The sequence below is a fragment of the Triticum aestivum genome, chromosome 2A, assembly GCF_018294505.1.
Source record: "Triticum aestivum cultivar Chinese Spring chromosome 2A, IWGSC CS RefSeq v2.1, whole genome shotgun sequence".
Classification (NCBI taxonomy): Eukaryota; Viridiplantae; Streptophyta; class Magnoliopsida; order Poales; family Poaceae; genus Triticum; species Triticum aestivum.
In genome coordinates this window covers 594,437,581-594,452,053 of record NC_057797.1, presented here as the reverse complement: position 1 = coordinate 594,452,053, position 14,473 = coordinate 594,437,581, and the positions used below count along the sequence as shown (strand labels likewise).

At 45.0% G+C, this 14,473-nt stretch overlaps 1 protein-coding gene across 1 annotated transcript; it reads left to right on the top strand.

Moving 5' to 3' along the window:
• Nucleotides 1-12,530: 12,530 nt before the first annotated feature.
• Nucleotides 12,531-13,103, top strand: LOC123185652 (chitinase 5). The gene has a single exon (XM_044597499.1). It carries the CDS (start codon nt 12,588-12,590, stop codon nt 12,849-12,851), a length of 264 nt encoding a protein of 87 aa, XP_044453434.1. The 5' UTR covers nt 12,531-12,587; the 3' UTR covers nt 12,852-13,103.
• Nucleotides 13,104-14,473: the final 1,370 nt, after the last annotated feature.

Sequence of the window (14,473 nt, the reverse complement as noted above, 5' to 3'; positions counted from 1 at the left end):
GAAGGTGTTGCCGGTCTAGCACTTGTGTCAACCAACTCCTACGACATATTTGACTCACCAAATGAAGGAGTTGGAAGATGCTTCATGGCCAAAGGTCCTAAGGTAACACATCCCGAGTATGTTGATTTCAATAGTGATGAAGATGACTTGTTAGGTGATGATTTGCTTGTTGACAACTCTAGTGATGAATACTATGATGAAAGACCAATTAATCATGCTAATCAAGATAAAATGAATGACAATGATAAGGAGAAGATTGAGGCTCTAACTAAAGAATTAAACACTCTTAAGTTAGCTCATGAAACTATCTTCGAAGATCATCGAGAACTTTTAAGAGCTCATGAGAAATTACGCTTTGAAAAGCTCAATCTTGAGCAAGAGCATGAGTTCTTAAAAGCAATCAATGATGATCTCTGCAAGAAAAGTTCTTCTCACATTGCCAAGCGTTTACTCTTATCTACTTACATGCCTCAAGTCAAGTCTAGTAACAAGAACAAGAAAGATTCTTCCTCTAGCAGTAACAATGATCATGCTAAATCCAATATTGTTGCTTCTAGTAGTTCTCTTGATTCCACTAATGATTCTCTTAGCCAAGTTACACTTGAGCAAGAAAATAGTTTATTGAAGGGAATTATAGAGAAAGGAGTGTACAAAAGCCTTGCCGGGAGTAAGCAATTCGAGGAAATTGTGCGCAAGCAAGGAATGCACCGGAAGAATCAAGGTGTTGGTTTTGAACGAAAGTTCAATGCCAATGGAGTTGAGTGGGAAGAAGATCAATACCCCAAGACAAAGTTTGTTCCTCAACAAGAGAAGTATGATACTTCTTTCAAGGGGACACAAGCTCAAGATGACCTTCCACCACAAGACTACAAGCAAAAAGGCAAGGACAAGCTTCAAGAGGAAATTGATGCATTTGAAGAAGCTCCTAAGACCTTAGTCAAGTGGATTCCCAAGACTACTTCAAGTTCCACTTCATCAAGTATGACTACAACTCCAAGGATTCCCATCAAGATGGTGTGGATCCAAAAGAAGAAGAACTAGAGAGTTCTTGAGGGTGACTCCGCCAACATACTTCACTCTTATTATTTTGGCAAGAACAAGTGCAATCAACTTCCACATCTTGCACTAGTTCAAGGAGTCACAAACCCTCTTGTTGGTAAGACAAGGGACAAGGTAACCTAAAAGTTTTCATGGACATCATCTTGTGTGTGCATCACTCTATGTCTATGGATATCCTTGTTTGTTCCTTGTGGGACTAACCCATGTAGGTATTGAAAGTGCAATTCACTCAAATGGATAGCTCCAAGTGATCTACATCAACATTGACCGTCCACATCTTCAACATCTACATGAAGTCATCATCGACAAAACCCAAGGTTAGTTCATCCCTCTTGGGGGGATATCACATCTAGGGGGAGCTTTACTCTAAGACTTGAGCTAAAGCAACTCTAAAGATGTGAACACAACAATGCTTTATGTAAAAGTGGTAACCCCACTTGAGCTTAAACGATGAGTATGACCTATGATCAAGTGTTCTCACTTGACTCCTAAGTCAATATACTCATATATAGATGACCTAGTCATCGCAAATTGCTTGATAGATGCTAGAATTGGTTGTGCATGCCTTGTCACATATTTCATTTGCCATCTTATTGTGTGAGCATGCTGGTTGCATATTTTACTCATTCGAGGACATCCACTTGTTGTTTTGATTGTTCGGTTTTATTTCTTTTTGCCAAGTGGATGGACAAGAATGCCTAAGAACCTCCTCTAGCTATCTATGCTTTTCTCGTCTCAAACTCTTTTCATGCCACATCACAAAATTTGATCAAGTCAGATTCGAACCACTCTGTGTGAGGAGCGCTCGGGGTCCCCGATTCGTCATAGACTTAAACTTCCAAAACCTCTTTATGATTCTTGGTCTGACCGATACCCCACTTTCGGTCCTACCGAGATCATTAAGTTGATCTAGGTTTTCAATCTCGGTGCAACCGATTTGAACTTTTCGGTCACACCGAGTTTCAGTAACTGCTTACAGTTATGAATCTCGGGGCCACCGAGTTGTTCCACTCGGTCACACCGACAGGGTCGGGCTATATATAGTCACGGGCAAAATTTGGAAATTTCTCTGAACCCCTTCGCCCGCGCGATAGCCTGCTCTGCCAACATGGTCTCCGGATCGTCTTCTCGCCGCCAGCCGCCTCCAGTCGCTGGTCTCCGTCGCCGTCAACGGGAATTCTGCCCTGCCGTTGCCGCCGTAGCGAGTCTCCGCCGAACTAGGGTATGGACTCGATCTTTGTGCTATTCTCCAATCCGATTCTTAGCACATTGTGATCATCATGATTCTTGCCATGATTGAAACACTCCTATCCAGTCAATACTCTCGTAGATTAGGTTTGATTCGAAAATTTTAGGGTTAGGTTTCCGCCGAAACCATCTCGGACCCACCGAGTTGAAAAACTCGGTCCCACCGATTTGGCTTATGCCATTGCACAAGTGAGACTCGGTCTGACCGAGAATTACTTATCGGTGTGACCGATTTTGGAACTCTGTGAAACCCTAGCAGTCTCGATGCCACCGAACTGTGACTCGGTCTGACCGAGTTCACTAGTTTAGGTGCCAAAACTGCTTTGGTATCACTGAGTTTAAAAATCGGTAGATCCGAGATGATTTCAGTGGGAAACTAAAACTAAGTTTTTGGATCATTCTTTTGCAAAAATCTCTGCATTTTGTGATGCTCATCTATTCTACCTCATCTATAATCTGTTCACAGGGTCAGCAGTCAGCTTGTTCATCATGTCAGACCAGAGTGACAGCCAGAACATGTCAGAAGAGCAGGTGCAGATGAGTGAGGGCACTAGTCCCTCAAGTTCTTCAGATGATGGCAGCAGGAGTACTCCTAGAAATTTGCCAAAAGCTGCCACCAGACAGAGGAAGAAGAGAACTTTTGATTCCGAAGATGAAGATTATGTGGCAGAGGAAGAGGCCACATCAAAGAGAGTTGAGCCAGCTCAAGGCACAAAGCCAGGTTTGAAAATCAAAAGGCCAGCAGGCAGGCAACCCATGTCAAAGGCAAGAGCTTCAACTGAAAAGCCTGCACCCAAAGAGCCAGTTGCTGCTGAAGGCAAGAAGAGGAAGGAAAGGGTCAAGAAGACCGTGGCCAGAGTGCTTGGAAAGGCTTCCATCATGGAAGAGGAAGAGGAAGAAGAGGTAGCTGCACCAGCACCTAAGGCACCCAAGCTGATGGGTGATGCTATCAAATCAGGGGCTGCTGCATCTAAGCCCAAAGAAGCACCCAAAGCTGCCTCCAAGCCAAAACCAAAGAGGAATATAAGGAACATACCTGCAGCTGAGAAGAACAAGGCCCCAGTGCCTGGGACTGTTGCTGAAGAAGAGGATGAAGAGCAAGTTCTTAGAAAGCTCAAGCCCAAGATCCCAGACCACAACGATGCTCATCCTGTGGCTGAGGATATGAAGCTCAGGAGAGACTCAGGGCTGAGGAAGTGGAGAGAAGCAGACCCGTATTCTTCAAGGAGGAGGACTGCTGTGGACTACAGATTTCACACCAAGGAGCAGCAAGATTTCTATGAGACAGTGCTGCTTGATAAGAAGCCAATAGTCTGTGATATGAGATGGGTTGACTGGCAATACATCAAGGACAATGAGGAACACTACCCTGGAGTGTATGACAGCTTTAGTGCTTGTGGAGTTGCAGACTTTGTTGGGCAGAAGCTCACAAAGTGGAACGAGGAGCTCATTATGCAATTCTACTCCACGGCACATTTTTATCCAGATGGTAGGATCACTTGGATGTCTGAAGGTACGAGGTACCAATCTACTGTTGAGGAATGGGCAAAGTTGATCAATGCCCCAGAGGAGCAAGCAGATGACTTGGACATTTATGCCAAGAAAAAGATGGATCATAACTCAATGTCCAACATGTACAAGGAAATTCCCAATGAAGCTCTTGACACCTTCAAATTTGGGTCTGTACATTACCTTCTGTCAGGGCTGCCAACTATAAATTGGATATTGAGGCACACTCTCTTGCCCAAGTCTGGAGATCACAAGATGATCAGAGGCCATGCAATCAACTTGCTTCATGTCTTTGATGTGCCACAGAAGTTCAAGGTCACAAGCCTCATAGTAGAAACTATCAAGAGGACTGCAGCAGATCAGAAGAGGAGCTGTGGATATGCCCCTCAGATTCAGGAGCTCATCAACTCCAAGATGGGCACGGGCATATATTTATTGGACAAGGAACACCTGCCCATCCGTCCAGATTTTGAGGACAATCAAGTTGTCATGACTGAGAATGAGCCATCGTCTGCCCAAGCACAAGCAAAGAAGGATAAGGCAAGGAAGGAGAAAGCTGCCAAGATGCCAACTCAAGAGGAGGCATCTGAGTACTTCTTGAAAACCAAACAAGAGCAGCTTGGTTACCTGATTGCATCCACCCTGCAGATTGAGAAAGGACTAGCCACCCTAACTCAGAACCAGGCAAGCCTAGAGAGAATCATGGAACAAAAGTTCTGTGACTTGGATGTCAAGGTAACAGAGATTCAGACTGCAGTGGAGCAGCTCCAAGATGACATGCAGGAGAGGAGAGGCAGGACTACAACTGATGCCTTTGCCAGAGTGCCAAGAAGTCCGAGGTCGTCTGCAGTGCCAGTTCCTGACACAAGAGCAACTGCCTCAGCTCCAGCCACAGCCTCAGTTCCACCAGCTCCAGCATCTACTTCAGCTCCAACTCCAGCGTCTACTTCAGCGTCTACAGAAGCCTTCGTCCTTGGAGTGATCCGGACTCCACCACTACCTGAAGATCAAGCCTGAGCATCGATCTAGTACTATGCATTTTCTAGGAACTTTTTGGTAACTTGTTGCCAAAGGGGGAGAAAAATGTATAGATCATAGGCTTCGAGAGAGAGAGAGTGTTGCCTTTTTCTCTCTTGCTTTATTTGGTGGTTTTTTCGAACTTTGTTTGCTTTTGAGTGCTTGAGATACTACGTCATTATTTGTGAGACATTGATGATCATGTGTTTGATCATAAGCTACACTTAATGCTTGATGAATGCTATTATCTTATCTATCTTATGTGATCATTCACTATTCTTGGTGATGAGTGCACGTATTTCATTCTTATCATTTTAAGCGCTCCACCAAGATGTATGTGACATGGAAGAGTAACCCATGACTCTAACTCTTTGTGCATTTGCAGTCCAAACCAAATTTTAAATATGCACAAATTTACGGGGAGCTCTTACTTGTCACATATTTCTCAAAGCGACAATATATTTCATGCTTATTATCATTTGTCGAAGCTTTGATCTATATGTTGTCATCAATTACCAAAAAGGGGGAGATTGAAAGTGCAACTATCCCTAGGTGGTTTTGGTAATTCATAACAACATATAGCTCATTGAGCTAATGCTATTCCAAGATGATTATTTCAGGAAAGCTCAATGATTGGCATGGCATGGATGTGAAAGTGGAACCCTCAAAATGCTAAGGACAAAGGATTGGCTCAAGCTCAAAAGCTCAAGACTCTTCATTTTACATTTTAGTGATCCAAGATCACATTGAGTCTTTAGGAAAAGCCAATACTATCAAGGAGGGATGAGGTGTTGCTTAATGAGCCTCTTGCTTCATGTGCTTAGTGATATGCTCCAAAACCCTCAACTACTTTCCCATATCCACATATGACCAAAACCCTAAGCCAAACTCGGTCCTACCAATTCTTCCTATCCGGCGCCACCGAGTTTCATTTGTCATAAGCCACTGCCAAACCCTAGCAAATCGGTTCTACCGATAGGGATCTCGGTCTCACCGAGATGGGGTTGCAATCTCTTTGTTTCCCTTTCGTAACTTTTCGGTCTCACCGAAAGAGCGAATCGGTCCCACCGAGATTGCAATGTAAATTCAGTGTTTCCTTTTTGTAACTTTTCGGTCTCACTGAAAGAGCAAATCGGTCCCACCGAGTTTGCCTGACCAACTCTCTGGTTAGCTAATTACCAAATTCGGTCCCACCGAGTTTGTGTAATCGGTCTCACCGAGATTACGTTATGCCCAAACCCTAACCATATCGGTCCTACCGAGTTGCATGTCAGTCCCACCGAAAATCTCTAACGGTCACTAGGTTTACCTTTCCGGTCCGACCGAGTTTGTTGATTCGGTCCCACCGAGATTGGAAAATTGTGTGTAACAGTTAGATTTTGTGTGGAGGCTATATATACCCCTCCACCTCCTCTTCATTCATCGAGAGATCAATCAGAATACATACACAATTCCAACTCATATGTTCTGAGAGAGAACCACCTACTCATGTGTTGAGACCAAGATATTCCATTCCTATCATATGAATCTTGATCTCTAGCCTTCCCAAGTTGCTTTCCACTCAAATCTTCTTTCCACCAAATCCAAATCCTACGAGAGAGAGTTGAGTGTTGGGGAGACTATCATTTGAAGCACAAGAGCAAGGAGTTCATTACCTACACACCATTTGTTACTTCTTGGAGAGTGGTGTCTCCTAGATTGGCTAGGTGTCACTTGGGAGCCTCCGACAAGATTGTGGAGTTAAACCAAGGAGTTTGTAAGGGCAAGGAGATCGCCTACTTCGTGAAGATCTACCGCTAGTGAGGCAAGTCCTGTGTGGGCGATGGCCATGGTGGGATAGACAAGGTTGCTTCTTCGTGGACCCTTTGTGGGTGGTTGCTTCTTCGTGGACACTTCGTGGGTGGAGCCCTTTGTGGACTCGCGCAACCGTTACCCTTTGTGGGTGGAGCCCTGTGTGGACTCGCGCAACCGTTACCCTTTGTGGGTTGAAGTCTCCATCAACGTGGATGTAGGATAGCACCACCTATCCGAACCACGAGAAAAACATCCGTGTCTCCAATTGCGTTTGAATTCTCCAAACCCTTCCCCTTACATTCTTGCAAGTTGCATGCTTTACATTCCGCTGCCAATATACTCTTTGCATGCTTGCTAGAATTGTGTGATGATTGCTTGACTTGTCCTACAATAGCTAAAATCTGCCAAGAACTAAAATTGGGAAAATGTTAAGTTTCATTTGGTCAAGTAGTCTAATCACCCCCCCTCTAGACATACTTTCGATCCTACAGTTCGCACCCCTGTAATTCATACTCTCATAATCCAGTCGACCGCCTCCGGGCTCCGAGACGTAGGGCTATTACTTCCTCCGAGAAGGGCCTAAACTCGTAAACCTTGCGTTCTTACAACTTCTCCATAGCTAAGATCTTGCCTCTCCATACTTACCCCCTACACTACTGTCAGACTTGGAACCACGACACGCAGTGCTAGGATGCCAAGGTGAGAGCGGCCCGGATGGGCACGACATTACCGGCAAAGGCGAGTCCGCGACGTGACCCATGAGGGTCTGATAAGGACCTCACCAGATCTGAGAGGTAGGGGAAAAATCGGAACGGGGAGAGAGATTATGTGCCATGGGGAATCAAGCCAGAAAATAAGACGGTTGGAGGAAGAAGAAAAAAAGATCTATTTGTTCGTTTCCGATCCAATGGCTCAAAGCTATTATTTTTTGATCACCGAAACTGAAAAGAAAACCAGTTACCTCACAAAAGGATTGATTATTTCCTTTTGAAGGCGAGTCGGCCTACAACATCAACACTAGAAGGCTCCGACTTAAAAGCATCTTCAATAGATGCCCTACAATAAAGCATTGAAAAGTAGTTGGAGAGAAATTTAGGGCACAAGAAGTGACTTTTGAGACATTAGAAATTTTTTATCTCCAACATCTGCCCTGAAATTGATGCCCTAATATACATCATGTCACTCTTTTTATGGTATCCTATTATAGGGCAGTTGTTGGAGGAACGTTTTTGGCACAAAGTGATGTAAAACAATCATTTTCTTGTGGTTCTGCATGGCCCCCCGTGATGTAAACTTTTAGGACAGCTGCACGTGATGTAAATACATCATTTGGGGTTGTTTCTGAGGGCTGCCCAAAAACGGGACCACGCCCGTTGGAGACCATGACAAGTTTTGAGCACTGTTGGAGCAAGTTTTGGTGCAAAGTGACGTAAAAAGTCAGGGACCAGGGCTACTGTTGGAGATGCTCTAAAGATCTGAACCCAAACTATTTTTGATAGTCGTTTAATTCACATAAGTGCAGGAAGAAGCTACATGATGATGGCCTTCTAGAGTCATTTCATTTTCAACCACTTGAGATGTGCGAAGCTTGAAGATGAAGAAGGCACTTTTCCCTGCGATCTAGATATTGGAACTTATAGGTTATGTATGTGGTCCACTGAGCATGACCAATCAAAGAGGTTTTCAATTTTTCATATTTTTTATAGGCAAACTTAATAGATATGAATATAGCTACCTTTTTTTTAGAAAAAGAGGGGACTGCCCTCAGTCTCTGCATCGAATGATGCACACAAACTTTTAATAATCACCGCAAAATTCATGCCATCCAACAGTTCAAAATAGTTCAACAGATTAATTGCCACAAATGGCTGCCCAAATGGCAAAAATGAAAAGTACAAATATGAGCCTTATGCATCACAAATCGTACTAGTGGGTCCACAACCAAATGGGTGAATAAATCTCAAGAGACCATATTTCATCGGTTGCAACCAAAGACCGTGGGCGCCCGCTTGTCCCCCTTACGAAGTAAGGACCAAATATGAATCCAGTTGACAAGCCTAAAAAATGACTCACTAGAAATTTGGAACTTTCCTAAAGTTAAGAATGTAACCATTACGAGAGTTTCAAATAGCCCAAAGTAAAGCACAGACTCCTATACAGATTTGAGACTTCAATTTTGGGTGAGCCCTTACTAACCAGTTTTCAAACATATTCGTATATAGATTTGACTGTGAAGACACCTGAAGGTGTGAATTTTCAATAGAATGTGTCTGGTTCATTTGTTAGATTAACCATCATCAACCTTGTAACAAGTGAAGGAATTATGCCCTAGAGGCAATAATAAAGTTGTTATCTATATTTCCTTATATCATGATAAATGTTTATTATTCATGCTAGAATTGTATTAACCAAAAACTTGATACATGTGTGAATACATAGACAAAACAGAGTGTCCCTAGTATGCCTCTACTTGACTAGCTCGTTAATCAAAGATGGTTAAGTTTCCTGACCATGGGCATGTGTTGTCATTTGATGAACGGGGTCACATCATTAGGAGAATGATGTGATGGACAAGACACATCCGTTAGCTTAGCATAATGATCGTTAAATTTTATCGCTATCGCTTTCTTCATGACTTATACATATTCCTTTGACTATGAGATTATGCAACTCCCGAATACCGGAGGAACACCTTGTGTGCTATCAAACGTCACAACGTAACTGGGTGATTATAAAGATACTCTACAGGTGTCTCCGAAGGTGTTTGTTGGGTTGGCATAGATCGAGATTAGGATTTGTCACTCCGAGTATCGGAGAGGTATCTCTGGGCCCTCTAGGTAATGCACATCATGATAAGCCTTGCAAGCAATGTGACTAATGAGTTAGTTGCGAGATGATGCATTACGAAACGAGTAAAGATACTTGCCGGTAACGAGATTGAACTAGGTTTGAAGATACCGACGATTGAATCTCGGGCAGGTAACATACCAATGATAAAGGGAATAACGTATGTTGTCATTACGGTTTGACAGATAAAGATCTTCGTGGAATATGTAGGAACCAACATGAGCATCCAGGTTCTGCTATTGGTTATTGATCAGAGATGTGTCTCGGTCATGTCTATGTAGTTCTCGAACCGGTAGGGTCCGCACGCTTAACGTTCGATTATGATTTGTATTATGAGTTGGGTGTTTTGGTATCCGAAGATTGTTTGGAGTCCCGATTGAGATCACGGACATGACGAGGAGTCTCGAAATGGTCGAGAGGTAAAGATTGATATATTGAATGATGGTATTCGGACACCGGAATGGTTCCAGATTGTTTCTGGTATTTTTTTGGAGTACCGGGAGGTTACGGAACCCCCGAGGAAATAATGGGCCTACATGGGCCATAGGGGAGAGAGAGGGGAGCCTGCAAGGGGTGGCGCGCGCCCCTCCCATGGGCTGTCTGAATTGGACAAGGGGAAGGGGGCGCGACCCCCTTTCCTTGCCCCTCTCCCCCTCCTAAAGCAGGAAGGGTGGGGGCGACTTGGACTAGGAGTCCTAGTCGGTTCCCCCCCATGGTGTGCCCCCTGTGGCCGGCCTCCTCCCTCTCCTCCTTTATATACGGGGGCAGGGGGCACCCCAAAGTACAACAATTGTTTCTTAGCCGTGTGCGGTGACCCCCTCCACAGTTTACTCCTCCGGTCATATTGTCATAGTGCTTAGGCAAAGCCCTGCGCGGATCACATCACCATCACCGTCACCAAGCTGTCGTGCTAACGAAACTCTCCCTCGACACTTTGCTGGATCAAGAGTTTGAGGAACGTTATCAAGCTGAACGTGTGTTGAACTCGGAGGTGCCGTGCGTTCGGTACTTGATCGGTTGGATCGCGAAGAAGTTCGACTACACCAACCGCGTTATGTTAACGCTTCCGCTTTTGGTCTACGAGGGTACGTGGACACACTCTCCCCCTCTCGTTGCTATGCATCTCCTAGATAGATCTTGCGTGATCGTAGGAAATTTTTGAAATTGCATGCTACGTTCCCCAACAACAAGACGTACCAACTGAGTCCATTTCTCACCAATTATAGGCCGCCGAGAAGAAATATTCAGCGGTTACGACCCTAGGTAAAATGTAGATTTCAAGTAGTGTTCTCGAGGCAACAGAGATGTCTTTCTGTTGGGCAATATGATAATGCCATGGGCACCGCATAACTGGTGGCATATCCCCGGCCATGGGTGTTCTCAAAACCTATAAGCCATTGCCTACCATAAAGGTTCGTAGACAAAAAACCAACTTTTAACCCCCATGAAACATTTCCAAAAAATGAGAATCATTTGGCTTTGCCTAAACTTCAGAGAGGGTTTTAGAATCCAGGTATTCATTTCGGAGCAATTATTTCCATACACCGTCCTAGGTGAGTAACTTGTAAAGCCATTTGTGCAACAAAAACTCTTAATCTCAAGATCTTCCACTCCAAGACCCCCTTGGTCATTCAGACAACATATGACATCCCATATGTCTGAAAAGTTTTAAGAAATATGTAATAAAGTATATAATCAACATGTTGAAATCAAGTTGCTACGACCTACACATGGATCCATCAATCCATGTATTTGAGTTAGGAGTTTAGTGATATGTAAAAGTTATAGAATAGTTTCACAGCTCATGCTTCTGAGAACGCCTCAAAGAAATGGTCTGTTTGGTTGACCCAATTGAACCTTATTGCAGATGGTTTTATTGATGACTTGTCATCTAATTGAACCTTATTGCAGATGGTTTTATTGATGACTTATCATTTTGGGTCATGCTCTAAATAAAGCAAAATACTGGCTTCCACACTATGGAGGGTATCATCTAAATCTCTGAATAGGACACGATACGAGACATGGAACGAGAAAAGTCACTATTTCCATTTCATAAAATTCGAGGTTGTGAAGCTTATGTTAAGTGACTTCTTATGTTGGACGAGCTCACGCTCAATTCTTAAAAGAAAATTGTGTGATATCCAAAAGAAATATTAGAGTATTATTGTTCCACAATGGTGAGTAGCTTAAACAAGATGACAAGTGTTTGTGACCCAAACAATGTTTTCTCGCGAAATATTTTATTACCCGGAAGACTAAGGGGGATCGCAACAGCTTGAAGATGTTTAAGAAACACCACTCAAGGATGTCCATCGAGCCCCTTTTTCAAAAATGAAAAACGAAAATCATATTTTAATGTTTCAAAAAATTGTTTCTTTCCATGGAAACTTATGTGTTTTCTGCACAAATGTGTAAAAAATCGTTTGAAAATATTGTGATGTATGCTGTACAAAAAAGACAAAATTGTGGCCCAAGAAAAAGAAAAGTCGGCCCATTTTGAAAATACACATTTGCCTTGTTTTGGTACGCCACGTGTGAAAGTTTAATGTTATGAAACTTTTCTCGGATGTGTTAAACTTGTATTTCTGTCTTTACAAATTTTGCCAGTTTCTTTTGCGCTATGGAAACATGTTTTTTTTTTAAAACAAGCTCACTGGAGCCTGGCCACCATTGGTCATTTGCGTGGATTCCTGTTTCTATGTAGGATAAGAATCAATCAATCACATTAAAAAAATATTAGCCTAGATTCAATGAAAAATTTCTATGTTATGCTTTCAATTGCATGTCTTTTCCTATAAAATTTGAGATACTTATCATTTCATCATCAGATAGCCCGGTCAGCAGCCACCGTTCCAGACCGGGGACGTCATCGCTATTGGCCGTGCGTGGCCGCTGCAGCTGTGCCTAGATATGGCTAACAAACCGAGATAAGGTGCGCGTCATCATTTTCATATGTGTAACTTCCACACGTAATCTCATCATATTTCCTTTTCTGCTATCGAACTCTCCTATATAAACCACCACCCCAGGCGGAACTTCTCCATCTCAAATAGCTGCGCCACACCAACAGCAGAACCTTAACCAGTTACCCAGCCACTTATCAAGCACTGATGGCAAAGCTAGCGATGCCGCTCACTGCGACATTCCTGGCCTTCGGGCTGGCAGTGCTCCTCCTGTCCGCCGCTGGTCCGGCGGTCGCGCAGAACTGCAACTGCCCGGCGGGCATGTGCTGCAGCCAGTGGGGTTACTGCGGCACGGGCCCGGACTACTGCGGCGCCGGGTGCCAGTCGGGCCCGTGCACGGTGGCGAGCAGTGGCGCCGCAGCTGCGGAGGCGTCCGGCGGCAAGCCCGTGGGGAGCGAGCGCACCCCATAGGTGACGTGGGTGCACCCGCCTCAACTCCCAGGCCTGAAATGTGATGGTCCTCCGATCTTAATAGAATAAAGCTAAGTAAGTGAATTGCTGGGAGCTAAGTATAGCAAAGCTGCCGTGTAATGGATACGGCTAATACGTACCGAGTGAGTACCTCCTAGATGGCCAGAGCAGTGTTGTCGAGGAGGAAATAAGCCTCGGACAACGATGGTTGTTCAATATATTTGAATCAAATGTTTTACCGCTTTGCATCCATGGTAAATTGCATTTGGTGTGTATCAACTATCTAAAAAATGAATTTGACACAAATTGAGAGAGAGAGAGATAAGATGCGCGTCATCATTTGCGTATGTGTTACGTCCAAGCGTAATCTCATTATCATGTACTCGTGTGATGCAGCCCTGCCCATAATATTTCCTTTTCTGCTATCGAACTCGCTTATCTATACAATTACTAAGCTCCCACAAAATAGAGCCCTCTGGTTCATCGTGGACTTTGGTCAAATGGTGGACCCATCAAAACAGGTTTTCTAGCCAATGATTACTGTGTGGCGACGTATTTAGTAGAAGCGAAAGTAAAACTGATTTTTCTTGACTCAATTGTTTGCTTTTTGTTTGGTCGACCGCATCCTCCAACGGTGCCCGACACATTTTTTCCGCGTCCACTTAAAAAAAGCAATTTTGAAAACATGCATTCAAATTAAACATAAGTAAACATTAAATAACCGGTCAACCGCGGGTAAAAGTTTACTTAAACATTAATAAAACATAAAAAAACTAAACAAACGCGCCTCCCAACCACCTAGCACGCTGCCCTAGGCGTCGCCATCGTTTTCCATCATCGACGGTGAGGTCGACGAAGGCTGGCAGCGGCCCAGCCCATGGGAATGCGGTCCCCCACGCCACACGTGCTGACTCCTACAGCATTTGCCCCACTGACAGCATTGTTGTGCGGCGCGCGCTCCTCCTTCTCCTTCTCCCGGTGCTCTTCCTCCACCTCCCGTGCCAAGCAGGCACGGCGCTCCTCCTCCTCACGCTCGTCTTGCATCTGATGCTCGCCGTCGACGCGCTCCTCGGACAGGTGGAGTTGTCCCCAGTGCTCTAGGTAGGCCTCCTCTTGTTTCGGCGTGGCACCCAGCACGATGGACGGCGTGCTCACCCACTCGCGGAGGATGCCAGTCCACGTGTACATGTCCAACTCCGGCTCCGTGGGCGTGAGCGTGAGCACCTGTGTGTGCTCAGGCTCGGCCTTGGGTTCGGGCCGCAGTGGGGCGTAGGCGTGGTCCCCCGCCGCCGACAGCGCGTGTCCTCCTTGCGCCGGCTCTCGTCCAAGGTGCGCTGAAGCGGCACCTCTAATGTGGCCTGGTGGGCCGCCCCCTCCTCCTCCGAAGCCACCTCCGTGGGCGGCGGCACGAACCCAAGGTTAAGTTGCATGGCGCCACGGCGGGCCACGTCGTGCTCTGTGGCGAACCAAACCTCCCAGTTGGGGGAGTCTTGAGCATACACAGGGTCACGCCGATGCTCTGGCGTCAGGAGGGCGCGATGCTTGCGCACCTTCTCCGCGTGCGCCTGCGCCGACCGCGCCACCTCCGACATCGGGATGCGGTGAGGGTCAAGGTGCTAGCC

Bases quoted from the DNA above. Each gene is read 5' to 3' on its own strand.
- LOC123185652 (XM_044597499.1), top strand. From the start codon at position 12,588: ATGGCAAAGCTAGCGATGCCGCTCACTGCGACATTCCTGGCCTTCGGG.